We start from the raw sequence: 21,235 nt of genomic DNA, 5'->3' as shown, positions 1-21,235 counted from the left end.
AAAATTCTACCTTAAATCCTGATCCTTGAAATGATTTGGTATATTAGTAACTTTCTGCAAATGAGTCATCTCAATGAATTCAATGAGATTACTCACATGAGTAAAGTTACTCACATCCCCAAGTGTTTGTATGATCAAAGCCTCAATGAGGTGTTAAATATCAAATTAAAGATAGCATGTACACAGCGGCTCTATGTAACCTAAAGTAACATCTATAAAAGAAGTGCAGCAAATAGCAAAAGGAAAGCAAATAACATGCTTGGGCAAAACAAGAGAGCTAGTTATACAACATCAAGAAGTAAATGTGAAAGAGCAATCCTGCAGTGTGGACTTGATCCAAAGCCTATTGAAGTCAACAGAAAGAATCCCATTGATTTCAATGGGCTTGGATCATGCCTTAAGAGACACAGAATTTTTTCCCCAGTATTATGGGATAATCCAGATAATTGATCTGGAGTGGGAAGTTCTTATGAAAAACATTTAAAATATTCTCTCAAGGGAAGAAAAAACTTCCTCACTAGAGTGGCGGGTCGTTGAGAGAGCAGTCTTGTTTTGAGGATGTCCTTTGCCAGGAGGTCTAAATCCAGATCCAAGTCTGAGAGAGAATACTTGCTGCAAAAACAAACAAACGAAAAGTAAAAGCTCACAAAGTTCCTTCCATAAATTGTGCTTCAAAATCTCTCTTCTGTACGGGCTTAATCCTGCTAAGTGTTGAGTGCTCTGGCTCTGAGCCAGGAAAGCACTCAAATACATGCTTAACTTTAAGCATGTTTGGAGTCCCCTTGGTTTCAGTGACCCTTCCACCCTGCTTAGTGTCGAGCATGTGCTCCAGTGCTTTGCTGAATCAGGGCCAGCACGATTACCACCTTGCAGGGTCAGGCACTACCTGCTGATTGGTCTTTATGAAGGAGGCAGTCATCGAGTCTTTCATTTTCCCCAGTAAGGGAACTTACCCAGCAAATATTACTCACTTGAGTAGTCCCATCAGTGTCAATGAGATTATTTATGTGAGTAAGGACTACTTATCCATGAAAGAGTTTGCAGGACTGGGCTCTACATTTCAAACATACTAGTAGACAGCTTTATCAGTATGAGATTAATGGTGTGAAAAAAGTGTATTTTGAGACGTTGTAAAAAGTTTAAGGCTATTCTACAGCAGCAGATTCTTTGCAGCTGTTGTAATAACTGGCAGTATAACTCAGAGCTTTCTCTGATTGAACTAGTGCCATATGCCTATAATTCAATTGCAAAAATATTAGCCTTCCGATGAAGTGAGCTGTAGCTCACAAAAGCTTACGCTCAAATAAATGGGTTAGTCTCTAAGGTGCCACAAGTCCTCCTTTTCTTTTTGCGAATACAGACTAACGCGGCTGCTCCTCTGAAACCTTGAGCTCATGTCTTTCAGTAAAGGTTTTTTGTTTTTTTTAAACTATGTCTTGTTCACAGAGTTCAGAGTTTAAAATTGTCTAATAGAACTTTCTTGGTGTGCAAAACTAGTAGTTGTGATGATGCTGCCTGTGAGTATCTGTGTCATGGAGTGCATTCATTGTATGATAAATTCTCTGAAGCCAATTTTTCAGAGAAATGTTCTGGGAAACCAGGAAGTGAGGCAAGTCTTGTCCAGAAGTTGTGAGAAATCTGTGTTCCTCCTGTAAGCATTTTCTAGTGTATGCATAGCTGATTTTCAGCTTCTATACACCTGAATGGATATAATTGAGGTTCCTTTGGTGAATCCATCATAAAGCCCATGATGAGATGTTTCATACCTGGAATGTAAAAAACCCTAAGGCCCCAAATCAGTACTCCATGGTTACTCAGTGCATTTCAGGATCGGATCTCAATGCAAGACTGAAACATTGCAAACAGGTTCTCAACCCTGATGGTAATGTACATTGTTCTTAAAGGGTGAGGCCGAGAGGATAATAGAAACCAGGGGATGAACTGGAGGGTAAGAGATGGAATTCTCCAGTCTTCTTTTGCCACATCCACATTCCCAAATGACTGAGTAAGGCTTCAGGAGTGGCTGTCTTAAAGGATGGCTTCTAATCAAGCTATTTAAGTGTGAATGGAACCTATTTTAACTTCTCCCAGCAGGTTCCAAACTCAGAATGCACGTTTGGCCTGTCAAGTTGAGATCACTTGAGTATGTGAGAGCGTGAGAACTACAGAAACAGAGTAAAAGGACCAGAGGTAGTTGGGGGACACAGAAACATTGTAGTGTCTGAGGATACTGAACTTTAGAAACCACTTTATTGACTAAACTAGTTTTCAGCTTCTTTGGATCAGAGACAGGCCATTCCTTAGAAGAAACCCCGAAAGTAAACTGTTGTATCACCTCTTAACAGATGGTATGTTGCTCCATAAGATCACAGCATTCTGGACAGTTTCTGCATGTTTCCTGTGGATAGTCACTGCCTCTGTCTTTTAAAAGGGAAAAATATGTGTCTTAGTAGCCAGACAACTTATGCCAAATGTTAATACTGTATTGTATGGTGGTCACCAAGAACGTTTAAGAACAGCTTCTACCGATTCATGACATGCTTAGCTGGTTTTCTCTTATGATTGTAGTCTGCCTTTGGGGTAAATTGGGCAAGCCTTCCTCATGTTTGAGAGCACAGTAGCTGGTCAGAATTTTCCAGATTTTGAAATTTAAACATCATTTCAAATTTTGAAAATTCAAAAATAAAAAGCAGGGAATTTTTTGCTAGATCTTTTGTAAAAAAATGTTCCCCATTTTTCTATGAACAGGTCAACACTTGCTTCCTGATTTTGCAGAGGCCCTGAGCACCTGCAACTTCCACTGAAGTCAATGGAACTCAGGGTGTTAATCCACTCAGCAATTCAAGTCCTAAACTCATTGGGGATGGGACAATGCCTTACTATTAGGTACATATTATGTTAAACACATTGTTGCTACTCAGTAGATAATACCGTAATAGTAGTGTATCTCTCATCAGACATTGACCGTGCTTCTTGTATTGGGAAGGTGGCAGTGCTATTTCTTTTTTGGTGTCTGCACAACGTGTCTCAGGTGGCCTGGGACCAGGATTTTGGTCTGCTGCTTCTTCATTCTGGGCCAGGTACTGACGGGGAGCATGACATGAATGCTGATCCATGCCCCCTTAATATTGGATATTAGAGCTGTTACTAGTTTTCAAGGACTGTTGTCGGGATCAGTTATTGTTTGTAAAAGCTCTGAGATCCTCGGATGACAAGTGTTGTATCCTGACAATTATAAAGCATTTTGATTAACATCTGACTAATGGCTTTACTGGTGATTTCCTAGTCCACATGTGAGTTATAATGCAGTGAAACCAGAGAGAGTGATTGATTTCTGTGGCGTGCACAAATACTGCGACTGTGTGTATACTCACTTGGAAGTCCATTAGCCCTGGTCCTTAACCGAGAACTCTACATAAAACTCCCTGCAAACTTTTGGGAAGTTCAGCTCTGGATCCAAATTGAATGATGTGGGCTTAATCTCTAGAGATGGATCTAAATCAGAACCCAGGCTCTTCATTCCCTTCCCATCTCTCTTCCCCCACTTCAAACTTTTGAGAGATTCAGATCCAGATCCAAACGTTATGATGTGAGTCTTCTCTACTCCTTAATCAAAATGAGTGAGGTTTATTTTGACCGGAGGAACTCTGCTTCTTCCACAAGCTGCCCCTGTTGTACACCAACAGTTCAGGAAGTGAGAGGTTAAAGAACCAGCAAACAGTTCTGGTTCTGTTGTATGGCACTGCAGAGAACACCATTCCCAAAATACACAATAAACATCACTATAAAAGGACCCAGTTACTAAACACAAAGGAGACATGATGTGAAGAAAAAACAATCTGGGGAGGGACTGGATTTTCTGTGTACCTGAAAGAATCGCGAAGCTGTCTCTCTGTCTTCTTTTTCCAGCACCAGATTATCCACAAACATCCAGAAGAATGGCCTCTGACTGCTCTCTGTGGGTTTCCCGTATTGTAGGATGCGGTGATATTGATAGAAGTACCAAGCTAGGGGTGAAAGGGATGAAGAGAAAGGAAAGGGAAGAGTGACATCAAAAATGAAAGGACCAAATAGCAGAGGCATGGCTCTCATCCTGTTCTGCTCTGACTGTGGGACAATGCAGCTTTCAAAGAGAGATGCTAAGAGCCTCTCTATCACTATAGCACAAAGAGCAGTGGAGGAAATTTGAAATGAGACCAGAGAGGATAAAGTTTTAACAAGGATAAACTTTTCCATAACTTCAGTTTGAGGCATCACCATTTCTCATCTCCATAATGTGCAGCATGTAAGCAGAGGGACAGATAACAACTATAGGGATCCACTTCAGACCAGGTGCAACTTCATTGGCTTGAATAGGCACTTGCTTCTACTAGGTCTGAATTGGATCCCGGATCCGCATGGGACAGAGGCAAATTTGAGTTGGAAATGAATGATGTGCCTTGTAGTTACCAAGGGCCAGCATCTGCACATTACACGGAGGCTCTAGTAAGGGGCAGTGCGGAGCTGTCCAGACTGAGAGGGAGCACTGGGGGGCGCTTAGCCCCAGGAAAGGAGAATGCCTCCTGAAGCTCCATGGTGTGCAGGGGAATGTGGACACTAATGCACCTCCTTCAAGAGGTGCCACAGAACGATAGACTCAAGGTCAGAAGGGACCAGCGTGATCATCTAATTCTCTCCCTATGAAGCCAGTAACCACAACTGGACAATGTGTAGGGGGACAGAGCTGCTCCTCACTCTGTTTGGAGCATCAGGACCTCTCTCTGGGGTAGAGATGGCCCAGCCCTGTGCTTTCTAGAATTTCTTCCCAGCCCTTGCATAGGCTGTACAGCCCTTACAGAGGGGGAGGCTCTTCACTGCACCCTCTGCCACTACACGCCTGTATAAGGACCAGACTGGATGTGGCCCCTACAGTTGAGATTGTACGGTCACAGGATAGGAGTCTCCTAGGAAATGTCTCTCCTTTCACAGGTGATGAAATACAGCAGATTTAATACAGTTTAATGAAAACGATTGTGCGTGCTCTCTCTCTCAAATGTTGGGAAAGTTCTATGGCCTGTGTTAACCCCGGAGGTCGGACTAGATGATCACGATGGTCCTTTCTGCTGTAGCAGCACAAAGGGGCTGTAAGCCCCAGCTGATGGCTAGCCAGCAAAATTCACTTTAACCTGCCCCTCCCACAGCCTGCTGGATAGGGCACATGTCAGAGGATGGAGGGCTGCAGTCAGATTGCACAGCGTTGGTGAAATCCCACACTGCCATAGCAGTGGCTTGATGGCTGGTACAAGCCTGTGAAATTCAGAGCGATCTTGAGACTGCTGTAAATTACTCAGGGTGCCAAACTGGATCTCAGCATTCCTGGGAATCGGGGGAATAGACAAATGTTTTACAGCTGCCTTTTGCCCTGCCCCCTGTCTCCTCAGATGTACCACAAGGAGCTTTGATGCAGTTAAAGATCTAACTGTCAGACGGATAATTTATATATCATTTTATACTCCACTGCACCTCTTACCAGGAGGGTGTTCATAGGAATTTCCAACCGGAGGAGTGGAACCAAATATGAAATCAAAAGGACCCCATTCTTTTACCTAATAAGATGTACAAGTTTCAGAACTCCTTGTTTATTTTAGAAACATTTATTCTTATTCTTATTATGATGGCTATTAAAATGTAAGCATTTGTTTACAGGCACTCAGACACTACGGTGATGGGTGTGGTATAAGAACCTGAATAGAGCAGGACCTGACGTGAGCTGTGGCTACATCTGAAGAGTTCTTCCCCACCTAGATAGCTCAAGGCAGGCCTCTCTGGGGACATCATCAGGAGTCACTCCCAATCACAGAGAATTCGGCGTTGTTCTCTTATTAAGCCCTGGAGAGCTTGTATTTAATGATTAAGTTAGCATTTAGTCATTACATAGCTCGAACACAATAGAAAACTGGAACTTGCTATTGAGTGTAGCCTGCAGTCCAGAACCCCAACTTCCAAGATGGAGTCTGACCTTTGGTCTCCGCGGCCACACCCACCACTCTTACATAACAATAGCAGTTTTTCCACACAGATTCATCCTTGTACTAAAGACAGAAAAAAGAATTATAATTGATCATTACCAACCGGTCAGTAATGCTGTGAAACCAGATTATGGAAGGCCAAATTTTCAAAATGTAACCTGTATTTGTGCACATGAAATTTTGCACTCAAGTCGCTTGCATGTGGAGTTATGACTTGTGCTTGCAGCTAATAGAAAATACATGCATATGGTTCCAAAGACAATGTGTCATCAGACACAGTGGTGAGGAAATTGCATATTCAAAGGATGAATGTCATCAGCTGCACAAAAATCTCCATCCTTCTTTTAAAGTGGGCATGGAGTTGGCATAATCTGTCAAAGACTGGCAAGGGAGAACTAGTTGTGCAGACCAGACTTTGCAGTACAAGACCACAATATGAAAAAAAACTTAAACAAAAAAAGGGAACTAGGAGTTTAGAAAAGCGACTGGTAGTGCAATGAGTGGTCAGGTTTTGAAATACTAAATATGGTTTGGGTTATGCTATTTATCCATTACTGAAATTGCATAATGGCAGTGAACTTTCAGTTTGAACAGAATTAATACCAGAGTGGCTTGGATTTCTCTAAGATTTCATTCTGAAATTCAGTTGTTGCAAAAGAAAATATTGCTACAATCTCAGGTGCCATATCTCAATTCTTGGAGCAAGGGAGGTTTTCTGTCATTTTACTGAATCCTTGTAGCATGTACATGATTAAACCATAGTTGGAGACTCTGCTATTCCATTGCCAAGCTTTTTTCACATTATACAAAGCTTGGTAAACAGAGCCAAATTTCCACTTATCCCCCCTCCTCCCCGACTGAGTAAGGAGATTTTCCAGTGGGGACATATGTAGGGCCCTACCAAATTCACGGCCCATTTTGGTCAATTTCAAGGTCGTAGGATTTTAAAAATCACAAATTTCAGCTATTTATAACTGACATTTTACAGTGTTGGAATTGTAGGGGTCCTTACCCAAAAAGGAGTTGTGGGGGGGAGTCACAAGGTTATTGTAGCGGAAGGTTGTGGTACTGCTACCCTACTTCTGTGCTGCTTCTGATGGCGGCGCTGCCTTCAGACCTGGGCGGCCAGAGAGTGGCGGCTGCTGACTGGGAACCCAACTCTGAAGGCAGAGTATGGTATGGAATTGACACCCTTACTTCTGCGCTGCTGCCTGCAGAACTAGGTCATCAGTCAGTAGCTGCCACTCTGTGGTCACCCAGCTCTGAAGGCGGCAATGCAGAAGGAAGGGAGGCAGGGTACGGTTTTGCCACCTTTACTTCTGCGCTGCTGCTGGTGGGGCGCTGCCTTCAGAGCTGAGCGCCCAGCCAACAGCTGCCGCTCTCTGGCCGCCCACCTGTGAAGGCAGCGCAGAAGTAAAGGTTGGCAATACCATGATCCCTCTTAAAATAACCTTGTGACCCCCCCTGAAACTCCCTTTTGGGTCAGGACCCCCAATTTCAGAAATGCTGGTCTCCCCCATGAAATCTGTATAGTATAGGGTAAAAGCATACAAAAGACCAGATTTCACGGTCCGGGACGCATTTTTCATGGCTGTGAATTTGGTAGGGCCCTACTCATATGCTTCTATTAGGGGCAATAGAATTATTATTATTTATTCTTTGCATTGTGATACTGCCCACAGGAACCAATCAGGCCCAGGCCCAGACCCCAGTGTGCTAGGTGCTGTACATATGAAGATATGATACCCACTTGAAGGAGCTTACGGTTGAAGGGCCTGATCCAGTGCCCATTGAAGTCAATGTAAAAATACCCATTGTCTTCAGTGGGCATTAGATCAGACCCTAAGAAAAGAGTCTGTAATCTAAGAATCCTCCACTCATACTCCCCAAGCTGGATCCAGTGTGCAGAGCAGCTCTGTCATCGCTACTGAGGCCTGGGGTAGTGCCTGATGACCATTATGTGCTCCCTTCGAGACTCAGCTTTCAGCAGCTGGATCCCCTTTTTAGACACACTGTCCACATCCCAGCTTCTCTCCTGCCCAGCTGTGAGCCCCATCCTGTAGAAACCCTGGTGTGATGAGAACTGCTGTACAGCACAGTCTCAGTTGAGAAGAGAGGGATCCCCTGCTCTGCCTCACTTTGACCTGCCTGCCTCCCTCCCCTGGAATGATGAAGATTCTGCTTCAGTTTAGGTCTTGCCTGGCTGCCCCCGGCAGCATTCCCCTAGAATTGTCACAGCAATCAGTTAGGTAAATTCAGCACGGCGCACTGTTAATTCAGTGACATTTTCTATGTTGTACTTACATCTGTCCTCAGAACATTGGTGACATCATCTAAGTATGTCAGCCTGCCATCCCCCAAGCTGCTGCCCAAAAATCCAAGATTTTTCATCTCTGAAGAGCGGACATCAGAAATACAGACAGTGTTAGTACTAGGAACTAGTTCCCTCACTATGCACCATACTTCAGCACATGCCTAGCTTTAAGCATGTGACTGGTGGGACCAGTGTTTCAAGTTTAGCACATACTTAAGTACCTTGCTCAGTCAGGGTCCTAGCAAGCAGTGCAGTAACTGACATGTAATCAGGTAGCCCTTCCAGTAGAGAACAGTGTTGGACATTTACAGCTTCCTAACCTGACAAAGTTGGAGACAGCTCAAAATCAGGATTGTAAACCTCATATCGAGCTATGTAATGCTGCACTGAATGTCCCCACATGGCCTACAAATAGCAGCACGTTAGATAAACAACATGGGTATTAGATTGTTCTGAAAATGACACTATTTCTTTTAATGAAAAATGTGGAAAATTTTGACTTTTTTTTCTGCTTTACAGGTTTCAAAATGGATTTTTTTTTCTAAAAGTTTTCATGACATTTTCATATACAAATGTTTAGCAAAAACCACTGGTAAAATCTTTTGCTTATGAAGGGTATATGGTAAACAAAGTGATCGGTTTGTTGAAGACAAAAACAAAAACGGTTGTTGAAATAAGATATTTTATAACGTTTTGGATAAACAAATTTTTTAGCAAAACATTAATAGTTTTTTTGCTCAAAGGTAATTTTTTTTAAAAAAGCCAATTTTTGACAAAACAGCTCTGCATTAAACAATTTTTGACCAGCTCTATCAAACAGGATGATGATACCTTTGTGTGGGTCATAATGAATCATGATGGGTAAAATTTATCCCAAGTATGGGCCTCATTTGTCCCACTGGACAATGGAGTCACATCAGGGATGAATTTGGCCTGATATAGTAATAGATTTTTAATATGTTTGTTTTCAATCCTAAACCATCTATGTACACTTACCCGTGGTAATATTATCAAAAAGGGAGAGAACATTGATTGGCTTTCGTTCCCATGCGGATAAAGGCTGATAAATCTCAAGATGGTTCTGTCATAAATAAAAAAGACCCTTGTTTGTAGAACCCATTCAGTTGTGTGAATACTCAAAGTTGTACATTAAAAATAATAAAGCACAGATGCTGGCCTGTTTAGGGAGTTTGACTTAGCAGGACTATCACAGTGTAGGCAGGGGACTGTGCAGCCTAGAAAACTCCTGGTCAGGAGAGAGAGAGACAGGGATCTTTGCCTAAGAGAGTTGACATTTGAGGAGCCTGGAGCCTAGAGTGAGAACTGTTGGTGGGTCACGGAGGGGGAATACACACGCAATTGCCCTGAAATTGTGACACTATTCCTTTTTTAATTAAATGACCCACCCAGCATTGCCAGCAACCACTCCTCTCTTCAGTATCCAGTCAGGATCCCAAAATCCACAGAAGGGCATAAGGCAACTAATTGCAATGAAAAGTATTTCAGAACCTTGGAGACTCCTGGATTCTGATTAACACATTAGGAAGTAATGATTTATACATTGCAAATAAATATCCCGTCACAGTATATTGTAATTATTCTGTTACATAAAATGAGTTCCACTTCATTTTCAAACACCATCCAAATTGTCTGATACGGGATCATTTGCTGGAGAATTTAAAGCAGGATGCGATCTGAAGTATGTTTAGATAATCTGCCATGTGGCAGGTAAAATTTAAAGGGGCAGCACCCAGTACACGCAGTACAAATTTCTTATCAAACCCTAAATTGATATGCAGTGTAGAAAAATCTTAGTATAGTCTAAGACAGTGGTTCTCAAACTTTTTTTTTTACAGACCACTTGAAAATTGCTGAGGGTCTCGGTGGACCACTTAATGATTTTTTCAAATGTTGTTTGTACCATTAGCTAACTATTGTGAAGTGCTTTGGATAAAAGCGCTATATAAAAAAAACTTAATAGTCATTAACGTTTTTTTGTTCTACAAATAAAAGCATGCAACTCATATTTTAATATCAGTAGTCTTACCTTCCTAATGTGATGGATGTGCCCTCTCTCCCCTGCCACAGCAGCCCTCGAGCTGGGGCTGGGAAGGAAAGGGGTCTCTCCCTGTCTCCCCCACTGCAGCAGCCCCCGAGCTGGGGCTGGGAGGACGGGGGTCTCTCCCCCACCACAGCAGCCATAGAGCTGAGGCTGGGAAGGAGGGGGGTCTCTCCCCGGCAGCCGCAGCCCTGAGCTGGGGAAAGTTGCTTCTTTCTCTGGCTGCCGCAGCCCTGCACATCACAAATCCCCCCCACTCTCTCTTCTCACCTCACTGCCCGTCCCACCTGCCCCCTATTCCCCCCAAGGCCACCTCCTCACCTTACATGTGCGTCTTCTCCAGGGTCCAGGCACCTAATTAGTGGAGCCAGGCCTGCGTGGCTCCACTAATTAGGTGGGTGGCCCTTCATTCTCTCGTGTGCAGCCGCCCAGGTACGCACCTTAGAGGGAACTATCCGTGGACCACCTGAATGGAGTTGATGGACCACTGGTGGTCCATGGACCATAGTTTGAGAACCTCTGGTCTAAGATTTCTGTGGTGATTGTTGACTGATGCAGAACTCAGTTCTTTCAGTATTTAAGGTGGTACTTAGACACTAGGGTGATTGGCACCTTATTAAAACCTATGGTAGGAAGAATTCAGATTTTCGGCAGTATATGTCCCCAAATATTTTTATTTTTGCAAATGTCAGCCTCGCATCCCTTCTAACAGTACAGCTGATGGGGCTCTGCTTCCACCTGCTGGAGGCAGAACATATCTGACGGGTATGCTGACTGTTTCCCCTTGCAGAAGTGATAGATCTCTAAGGTCAGTTTTTTGTGTCTCCAACTGGCTGCAAGAAGAAAATTCCAGCCACCACTCTCAACTGGCACAGAAGAATAAATGATATGCTTAAAAATTCCAAAGCTGTTAAATTCTAATCGTATTTTGGTTATGACAGGAGCCTGATGCAGTTAATATATTTTATTTGTTTTAGTACAAAGAAAAAGAGTCCAGCGCTCATAAGTGAATCTAGCTCTGAATACTTTGCATGAATTCTGTATCAATTAATGATTCTGTGTGAACTAAAATGATCATTCTTTTGTCCTATTTCGATAGCACCTGTGTCCTGAAAAAAAGTGCCACATATACTTAATGATCAAGAAGGAAAATATATATAATGGATCACAATGAACATATCTTATTTTTTCCTCTCTAACTTTTAAAACCTTAAAAAAAAAAAAAAAAGATTGTCAAGGTATTTTACATAATTTTTCTCCATAACCTTCTTGGAAGCTGCTTCCTTACTAAAGTGTTTCTTCTTCAGTCCCACATACACACTAAGGCCCAGAATCTGCAAACATGTAGCAATCTGTGTAATTTTGCTGATGTCCGTAAAGTCACGCACACATACATACGTATTTGCAGAATCAAAGTCCAGTGTTAATTTAGAATGCAGGGCTGCTGGGTATTGATTTAATTTTTTATAAAAAAGAGGATTCAAACATTTGTTTTGAAAACATAAGCACGTGTTGGAGCTCATTATTAAGAGAGACGGGAAGAAAGACAGGTTTTAGAGTAGCAGCCGTGTTAGTCTGTATCCGCAAAAAGAACAGCAGGACTTGTGGCACCTTAGAGACTAACAAATTTATTTGAGCACAAGCTTTCGTGGGCTACAGCCCACTTCATCGGATGCATAGAATGGAACATATAAGAAGATATATACAGAAAACATGAATTTAGCCGTATGGAGTGGAAATCCATCAACTTCATGAAAAAACTCGTACAGATACAGACAGACATTATCTTCCTTTCCAAATGCAAACAGATGGACATCATACCAAAAGGACTAAAGGTAAAAAATCCATTACAATCTACATGTCACGCAGACTATGCTGAGAGATTGTGCCACACACTCTCAAAGAAACTGCAAAACCACCTTATCAACATCCTATACAGCAAATAGGGAAAGATTAAGAATGAGCTCTCAAAACTGGATACTCTCATAAAAAACCAACCTTCCACACAAACTTTTTCATGGATAGATTTTACAAAAACTAGACAAGCCATTTACAACACAAAGGAAAAAGGACACTAAACCACCTAAACTGCTACATGCCACAAGGAGCCACAACAATAGTTCCCTTAACCCACTCAACAATATTGTTAATCTTTCCAGCTATACTCTTAGCCCGGCAGAAGAGTCTGTCCTATCTCGGGGCCTCTCCTTTTACCCCTCCAGGCCCACAAACATGATACAGTTCTGCGGTGACCTAGAATCCTACTTTCGACGTCTCCAACTCAAAGAATACTTCCAACACACCTCTGAATAACATACTAACCCACAGAATCCTTCCTACCAACACTACAAAAAGAAGGATTCTGCGTGGACTCCTCCTGAAGGTTGAAACAACAGACTGGACTTCTACATAGATTGCTTCCGTTGACCTGCACGGGCTGAAATTGTGGAAAAGCAGCATCACTTGCCCCATAACCTCAGCTGTGCTGAACACAATGCCATCAACAGCCTCAGGAACAACTCTGACATCATAATCAAAAAGACTGACAAAGGAGGTGCTGTTGTCATCATGAATAAGTTGGAATATGAACAAGAGGCTGCTAGGCAGCTCTCTAACTCCACATTCTACAGGCCATTATCCTCTGATCCCACTGAGGATTACTAAAAGAAACGACACTATCTGCTCAAGAAACTTCCAGAAAAAGCACAGGAACAGATCTGTGCAGACACATGCCTAGAACCCTGACCAGGGGTATTCCGTCTGCTACACAAGATCCATAAACCTGGAAATCCTGGATGCCCCATCACCTCAGGTATTGGCACCCTAATAGCAGGATTGTCTGTCTATATGGACTCTTTCCGCAGGTCTTACACTACCAGCACTCCCAGCTACCTTCGAGACACCACTGACTTCCTGAGGAAACTGCAGTCCATCGGTGATCTTCCAGAAAACACCATCCTGGCCACTGTGGATGTAGAAGCCCTCCACAGCAACATTCCACACAAAGATGGACTACAAGCGATCAGGAACAGTATCCCCAGTAATGTCACGGCAAACCTGGTGGCTGCCCTTTGTGACTTTGTCCTCACCCACAAGTATTTCACATTTGGGGACAATATATACCTTCAAGTCAGTGGCACTGCTATGGGTACCCGCATGGCCCCACAGTATGCCAACATTTTTATGGCTGACTTAGAACTACGCTTCCTTAGCTCTTGTCCCCTAATGCCCCTACTTTACTTGCGCTACATGGAATCATAGAATATCAGGTTGGAAGGGACCTCAGGAGGTCATCTAGTCCAACCCCCTGCTCAAAGCAAGACCAACCCCCAATTTTTGCCCCAGATGCCTAAATGGCCCCCTCAAGGATTGAACTTGCAACCCTGGGTTTAGCAGGCCAATGCGCAAACCACTGAGACATTGATGACATCTTCATCATCTGGACCCATGGAAAAGAAGCCCTTGAGGAATTCCACCATGAGTTCAACAATTTCCATCCCACCATCAACCTCAGCCTAGACCAATCCACACAAGCAGTCCATTTCCTGGACACTACTGCGCTAATAAGCAATGGTCACATAAACACCACCCTATACCAGAAACGTACTGACCACTATACTTACCTACATGCCTCCAGCTTCCATCCAGGACACATCACAGGATCCATTGTCTACAGCCAAGCTCTAATATACAACCACATTTGCTCCAATCCCTCAGACAGAGACAAACACCTATAAGATCTCTAATAAGCATTCTTAAAACTACAATACCCCCCTGCTGAAGTGAAAACACAGATTGACAGAGCCAGAAGAGTACCCAGAAGTCTCCTACTACAGGACAGGCCTAACAAAGAAAATAACAGAACGCCACTAGCCGTCACCTTCAGCCCCCAACTAAAACCTCTCCAGCGCATCATCAAAGATCTACAACCTATCCTGAAAAATGATCCCTCACTCTCACACATCCTGGGAAACAGACCAGCCCTCGCTTACAGACAGCCCCCCAACCTGAAGCAAATACTCTCCAGCGACCACACACCACACAACAAAAACACAAACCCAGGAACCTATCCTTGCAACAAAGCCCAGTTCTAACTCTGCCCACATATTTATTCAAGTGACACCATCATAGGACCTTATCACATTAGCCACACCATCAGGGGCTCGTTCACCTGCACATCTACCAATGTGATACATGCCATCATGTGCCAGCAATGCCCCTCTGCCATGTACATTGGCCAAACCGGACAGTCTCTATGCAAAAGAATAAATGGAAACAAATCTGATGTCAGGAATCATAACATTCAAAAACTGGTAGGAGAACACTTCAACCTCTCTGGCCACTCAGTAAAAGACTTTAGGGTGGCAATTTTGCAACAGAAAAGCTTCAAAAACAGACTCCAGTGAGAAACTGCTGAGCTTGAATTAATATGCAAACTAGATACCATTAACTTGAGTTTGAATAGAGACTGGGCGTAGCTGGGTCATACACATATTGAATCTATTTCCCCATGTTAAGTATCCTCACACCTTCTTGTCAACTGTCTAAATGGGCCATCTTGATTATCACTCCAAAAGTTTTTTTCTCCTGCTGATAACAGCGCATCTTAATTAATTAGCCTCTTACAGTTGGTATGGCTACTTCCACCTTTTGATGTTCTCTGTATGTATATATATCTCTTCTTACTATATGTTCCATTCTATGCATCTGATGAAGTGGGCTGTAGCCCATGAAAGCTTATGCTCAAATAAATTTGTTAGTCTCTAAGGTGCCACAAGTACTCCTGTTCTTTTTTTGGGAAGAAAGATAGGTCAACGGTTGGGTCCGTGTCAGCCTTGACTCCTCCATCCCTTTACTTTTCTATTAAAAGTTAATGGAGACGCTCCTTACAGATTCCTGATCATAGAAGCACTTCAGTTTCACACGCCATCTCTTCTTCCTCTTCAGCAACCCATGTGAACTCAAGGGGAGGCACATGAAACACAGCCAGGTATTCGTTGCTTTAACTTTCTCTGCAGTACCAGGACTTACAAGAACATCCAGACACTCCAGGCAATAGCACCTACACATATTAAATAAGAAGTCAATTCAGTGTTTAAACAGGTCTTTCCACACATTCTATGCTAGCCAGCGGCTCAGTTTAACTGGTTTGGTTCTTTTCTGATTTTTAAAATCATATTCAAGAGAATTATCTTTTTCCTCAGAAATGTTTCGCTGAAGATGCTGGTACATTATCTGCTATATGCTAAAGCACCTTAGCAGTGTAATATCCATGAATGATCCCCTTCTGTGTTCCTGGCCACACCTTTAAAACAGTCAAAGTTGAGGTTGATTCAAAGGAACAATCCCAGTGTTTATGCAAAACTCAGGGTACGGTGAGACTGGAAGCACTGGGAATTTAGTTTGTTTTCAATCAAATGACCAGCCATGCTAGATATGTCCAGTAAAAACCCACATGCTTTTTATTTTTATACCAAGTCTAAAGAGCAAATCAAGCTCCCATTGAACTCAATGGAAAAACAATCCCCCACCCCACCCGCGACTAATATGGGAATTAGTTGGGGCCTGAATGCATTACAAGGAAGCTCCTGTTTATGTGGGGCACAACAACTAGGGAATAAGCTTTAGGAATGAGACAAGGGGTGTTTTTGCAGGGTGGGGAAAAAGGGGACATCCAAGCCAGGACAACCTTGAAGATTAAAGTTACCTCAAAATGGGGCAGCTGTCTGTTAGCGAGAAGGGCAAATATTTGGCTATTTCCCCTGCCAGCTGTGCTCAGAGCATTGACATGTTCTTCACTCTGCTGAATCATCACTTGTAGAAGTACATCCTCCATCTCCGGGTGGCGATGGACATGCCAAAGGCTAACCTTAACTCTGGGTGCTGATGAGCTTGGCAAAAATGTTATAGGGTGAAATCTTAGCCTGAGGGAAGTTAATGGGAGTTTTGCCACTGACTTCACTGGGTACGACTAGAGTTCAAAAAAACCCCTGCAGCAGCAAGTCTCAGAGCTCAGGTCTACAGACTCAGTCTTGAGCTATGGTGCTAAAAACAGCCCCCCCCTTTGCCAGGTCTCAGAGCCCGAACTCCAGCCCGAGCAGGAATGTCTATGCTGCTATTTTAAGTGCTGTACCACAAGCCTGAGTCTGTAGACCAGAGCTCTGAGACTTGCTTTTTTTCCTTTTTGCAGTGTAGAGGTACCCACTGTGGGCAGGATTCACCCATGTGTACAGCTGGTGATTTGTAAGGTGCCACTGTTGTACCTCTTCTCCCTCTCCTCCCCAGTTAGCCATGTTCAAATAAGCTGTTTTCTTACTCTACTAGAACATAATACATGTGCAGACAAACATTATGACAAAGTGTCTTGAATAATCATGTTTCCTTGACATGTTTGTTTGCAGAATTTCATTTCTTTATTCACATTTATAACAGGGTTTTTAAGTGATGAGTGTTTCTTTAATCCTTACCCTGCTGCTATCCTGTGGATAATTTGTGTTGAATTACTTGGGGAACTACAGGTGATTTAAATGTGTATGTGAGTGCTGGGCATGTCAAAACCTGCACACCCCAACCAATATAAGGTAAAACAATGATAGGAGGTGAGCACAGTGCAGGTCCTGATCTAAAATCCGACATCCCAGCACCCCAGGCTTATCGGAACTTTGTAGCTAGCTCCAACCTCAGTGAACTGAAGCAGAACCCTGCACGCAGACCCGCCCCATCAAACTTTGTGGAAGTTTAGAACTGGATTTGACCCCTGTGGCTTAGGGTATGTCTATGCTGCAGTCATTGGGTGTAGCCATACTGAACTAGCTTTAATTTGCCTAGCTGAGGCCCCAGAGCAGTGAAGCCGTGGCAGCAAGCACTTCAGTGTGGGCCAGGCCCACAAGTCATTACCCAGGGTTCTGGGCCAGTTTTTACTGCTGACGCTGACACGTGCAGCTGCACTGTTCTGGCACCGAAGTTAGCTAGATTAAAGCTAGCTGGAATATGTCCCCTCGAGCTGCAAACACATGTTGTCATTGCAGTCTAGCCATATCCTCAGGCCTACCCCTACTCTTTACCTATTACAAGTTGGATCATCGCACATTAGCAGAGTCTTCCCTGAGCAGCAGATCGTACAAAAAGCTTGAAAGCCATCCTCATCATACAGGAAAAATGTTTCCAGAAAGTTCTCCTTATAAAACAGCAAACTATGGTTAGTTGCAAAAAATAGGTTTATTTGATAAAATGAAACAAGCATACTTAGCTGTGTTTGCTTTGCACATGAACTTCATTCTTGTGTTTTTAATTTTTTTATGTGGCACCATTACTGTGCATGGTGCTTTGCAAAGAGATCGTAAGTTTCCTGCCCCAGGAAGCTGAATGTACAACTGAATGTAGACTAAATACTGACAAAGGTGGTGAAGAATAGGATGTAACATGAAAGCAATGTGATATATTAGATAACTTTAGCCATATAATTATAATACCTAAGTCTTACATGGTGCTCCTCATCAGTAGATCTCAAAGGGAGGCAAGTATCAATATCCTCATTTTACAGATGGGGAAACTGAGGCACAGAAAGGGAAGTGACTTTCCTAAGGTCACCCAGTGGGCAAAACAATAATATATCAGTTCTAATTTTTATAAAGTATTATTTTTATTCGTGTATGTAAACTCTAGTGGGAACCAAATTAAAGGACACTGAGTTGAGGCATGTGTGTGGCTGGTTAGTGACACTTTCTTATACATTTAGGCCAGAATGGGACCATTCTGATCCCCTAGGATTTAGAACCTCACCCAATCATTTCTGCACCAAGCCCATAGCTTCTGTGTGAGCTACAGAATATCTTTTTAAAAGTTGTGCCATCTAGATTTAAAGCCTTCAGATGATGGAGAACCCACCACATCCTTAGGTTAGTTGTTCCAATGGTTAATTACCTTCACTGTTCAAAATGTCCACCGTATTTCTAGTTTGAGTTTGTCTAGCTTCAGCTTGCAACCATTGCATGGGTGCTGGAACTCAGGGTGCTGGGGCCGGGGGGAGCTGCCACACTCCCTGTCTTAAAGTGGTTTCCATTATATACAGGGTTTACAATTTGGTTCAGTGTCTTTCAGCACCCTCACTATACAAATTGTTCCAGCACCTCTGAACCACTGGATGTCAGTATCCCTTTTTCTGCTAGATTAAAGAGTTATCTATGATCAGAAATCTTTTGCCATGTAGGTACTTACGGACTATGACCAAGTCACCTCTGACCCGTGTCTTGGATAAACTAAATAGACAATGTTTCTGAAGTCTCTCATTGACTTCAGCGGATCCACTTCCAGCTGATAATAATAGGCAGGGGGGCTGCCTTATTGAGCCATATGAACTACCAACCGTGCATGGAGTACAAATTCCTCCGTGAAACAAGGGATGCTGGGTATGAATCTGGAAGCTGCCACAGCAGATGCAGATTTCTATAAAACACAAAGAATGTCCTATCTCAAAATCTAGTATTGTTTAATTTCAGCCTCTCTCATCTATTTCTTTTGGACAAGATGCAGAATTTTCTAGACATTGCTCTGAAACCTGAGAGGCTAGGCGTTCCCAGATTAGTAACTCCTATTATTACATGCTCAGCACATCTGTTAGAAATGAAAAACAGTGACAAGAATATTCTTTAATGATCTCTAAAGAAGAGTTTTAAGAATACGATCCTCATCTGCACAGCAGAAAGTATAGGAAAAGGGCCAATGTTACTAATAAAGCCAGAGGGACATTGTGTTTTTAATACAAACTATTTTAAACATGGTCAATACAAGAATCCACTTCCAGCTGAGATAATTTTCACACTACTCCTGTGGACGTTGCCTATGAGCCACTTCTGTCAAGGTCACGTGCTAGAGACCTGCCAACACTTCCAAATCCACCGGATTTGTTCTTAAGGGCTAGATTTTCAATGATGCTCTCTGACGTAAAGAAAAACATGTACATCATCTCTTTTAGCCAGATCTTGCTTCAGATCTCTGTGCCCATTCAGCTTTCATTTTCTTTTTCAAAACTGCCAGTTAATGTAAATTTTGCTGATAGTTCTTGTGATGAGTCCATTAGATGCTGGTCTAAGCCCACCAAATCATTTTCTATAGGCCAGGAAACCACCAAATGTTAATGTCTTTCAGGCACTAATAACCTGCGGCAGATTTAAATTAGTGAACCAGAAGTGAGGATGGCTGTAATCCCAGTCCTTTAGGGCAGCCATTGTATGCCAAATTCTTTTAACGTATTTTTGTTTACGTTTGATTACCCCATATTTTTGGATATTGCTTTTAAGTTGGACACCTGATTTTTATGTCATATTGGTTAACATGCAGTGTGACATGGCTAAATGGCCTATTGGTTTTAGGTAATTTAATTTGATTACTCACCTTCAATACGCCTTTGGTTTTCATTTACTTCATGTGCAATAAAATCTGGGGAAAAACAAAATGTAATACTAATTGTTTATTTCTTCAAAAACTGGAAGAGCAACAATCCTTAAGAGTTGGCACAACCTGTATTTTCTGCTATACAAACAAAAGGGTTCCCTAGGGATTTATGAGCCAGTCCTTCAAGCCCTCCCCATGAAGAACTCCCATTCGAGTCCCTGTGAGTTTTGCATGCAGCTGGCTTTGAGGATCAGTCCTATCGTTTTGCTCCTCTGTTTCCTTTTTGTAGATCAAATAACTTCACTGACTCATGTCCACACAAGTGTAAGATTGTATGCTGCTTTAGTAGACACACACTCTGCAGGTCAAGCTGCTGCAATGTTTTAAAGAAACAGGCTAGAGTAGAAGTGTCAACCTATTGTGAATTCCTTCTGAAAACACTGATACCTCTGTTGGGGCTTGTGGGTGTAGCAGGCATTATTTCTTCAAGAGAGTCAAGACAGATCACATCAGAAGAAGTGCTTTCTTCGTCTTGCAGCTCTATCGCTTGAGGGGGGAAAAAAACCATGCAACCGTAAGTTTCCTGGACAGTAACTCCACTTTTAGCGATATTGTGATTTTCTAAGCAAGAAACACCACTATAGCCAGGTGACACCACTGAAGGTTTGCGACTTCTATTTCCATACTTTTGGAAACACCAGTCTAGCCCACCCACATTCACTGAATTCTTCAAACAGCTGGGAAGATAGGTATTTATACAGCTGATCCATGCACAGTTAGCTGAAGTGGGGGGAAGATCATTTATTATTCTAGTGTGCAGAGTGGCCCAACCCTCCCTCCTATGGATTGAAGTGTCTCTTGTGTCTCCTAGAAGTCATCAGAGCATCAGGCATTCAGGGCCTGGGCAGCCCCCGCTGCTTCCAACCCCTACCATCGCCTGGACGGTGTCACTGACAACTCCCTGGTTCCAAAGGCATTGCAGCCTCAGGCGGGCTCCAGTCATTTCCTTTGCTCACTTATTCCAGAGAAGCTGGGCTCCACCTCCTCCAGGTCCTCTGCGCTGTCTGTGTCCGACAGGACCAGCGCCGGCTCTCCCTGGGCCATGCTGTGTCTATATGGACCATACGCAGGTCCGCCCGGCAGCAGTAATGGCACGTAGGTGCGCCGCCCGCGGCGACGAACGACAAGCTTGTCCAGCGCTACCAGGCGGTGTGCTGGGCGCGGCTCGCCGCGCGGGGGGCGTGGTGAGTGAGTCTCTTGCAGGGGGGTCTGGTGGACGCTCCAGGGAGAAGGTTTTGTGCAGCGGGGGGAGGGGAAGCTTTTTTTAAAATTAATTTGCCAAGGAAATTCCAGCCCTGAGAGATCGTAGAGATTATATGAACTATCCAGCACCTAAGGGGCGGGTGTGTGTTTTGCAATGCTGGCTGCGTCAAGCCCAGCCTCCCCGTTTTAGACTTAAGT

At 43.2% G+C, this 21,235-nt stretch overlaps 1 protein-coding gene across 1 annotated transcript; it reads right to left on the bottom strand.

Moving 5' to 3' along the window:
- Positions 1-467: 467 nt before the first annotated feature.
- Positions 468-20,968, bottom strand: DNMT3L (DNA methyltransferase 3 like; the record flags this gene model as incomplete). The annotated part of the gene is made up of 12 exons (XM_084625881.1): positions 20,791-20,968; positions 20,222-20,320; positions 19,775-19,819; positions 18,747-18,826; positions 17,446-17,558; positions 15,272-15,443; positions 9,319-9,403; positions 8,313-8,401; positions 5,510-5,585; positions 3,868-4,007; positions 2,336-2,421; positions 468-612 (listed from the first exon to the last, which is right to left on the bottom strand). Exons 1-12 carry the CDS (start codon positions 20,876-20,878, stop codon positions 468-470), a joined length of 1,218 nt encoding a protein of 405 aa, XP_084482007.1. The 5' UTR covers positions 20,879-20,968.
- Positions 20,969-21,235: the final 267 nt, after the last annotated feature.

The sequence above is a fragment of the Lepidochelys olivacea genome, assembly GCF_965140295.1.
Source record: "Lepidochelys olivacea isolate rLepOli2 genome assembly, chromosome: 1".
Lineage (NCBI taxonomy): Eukaryota > Metazoa > Chordata > Testudines > Cheloniidae > Lepidochelys > Lepidochelys olivacea.
This window is presented reverse-complemented; position numbering and strand designations above follow the sequence as displayed.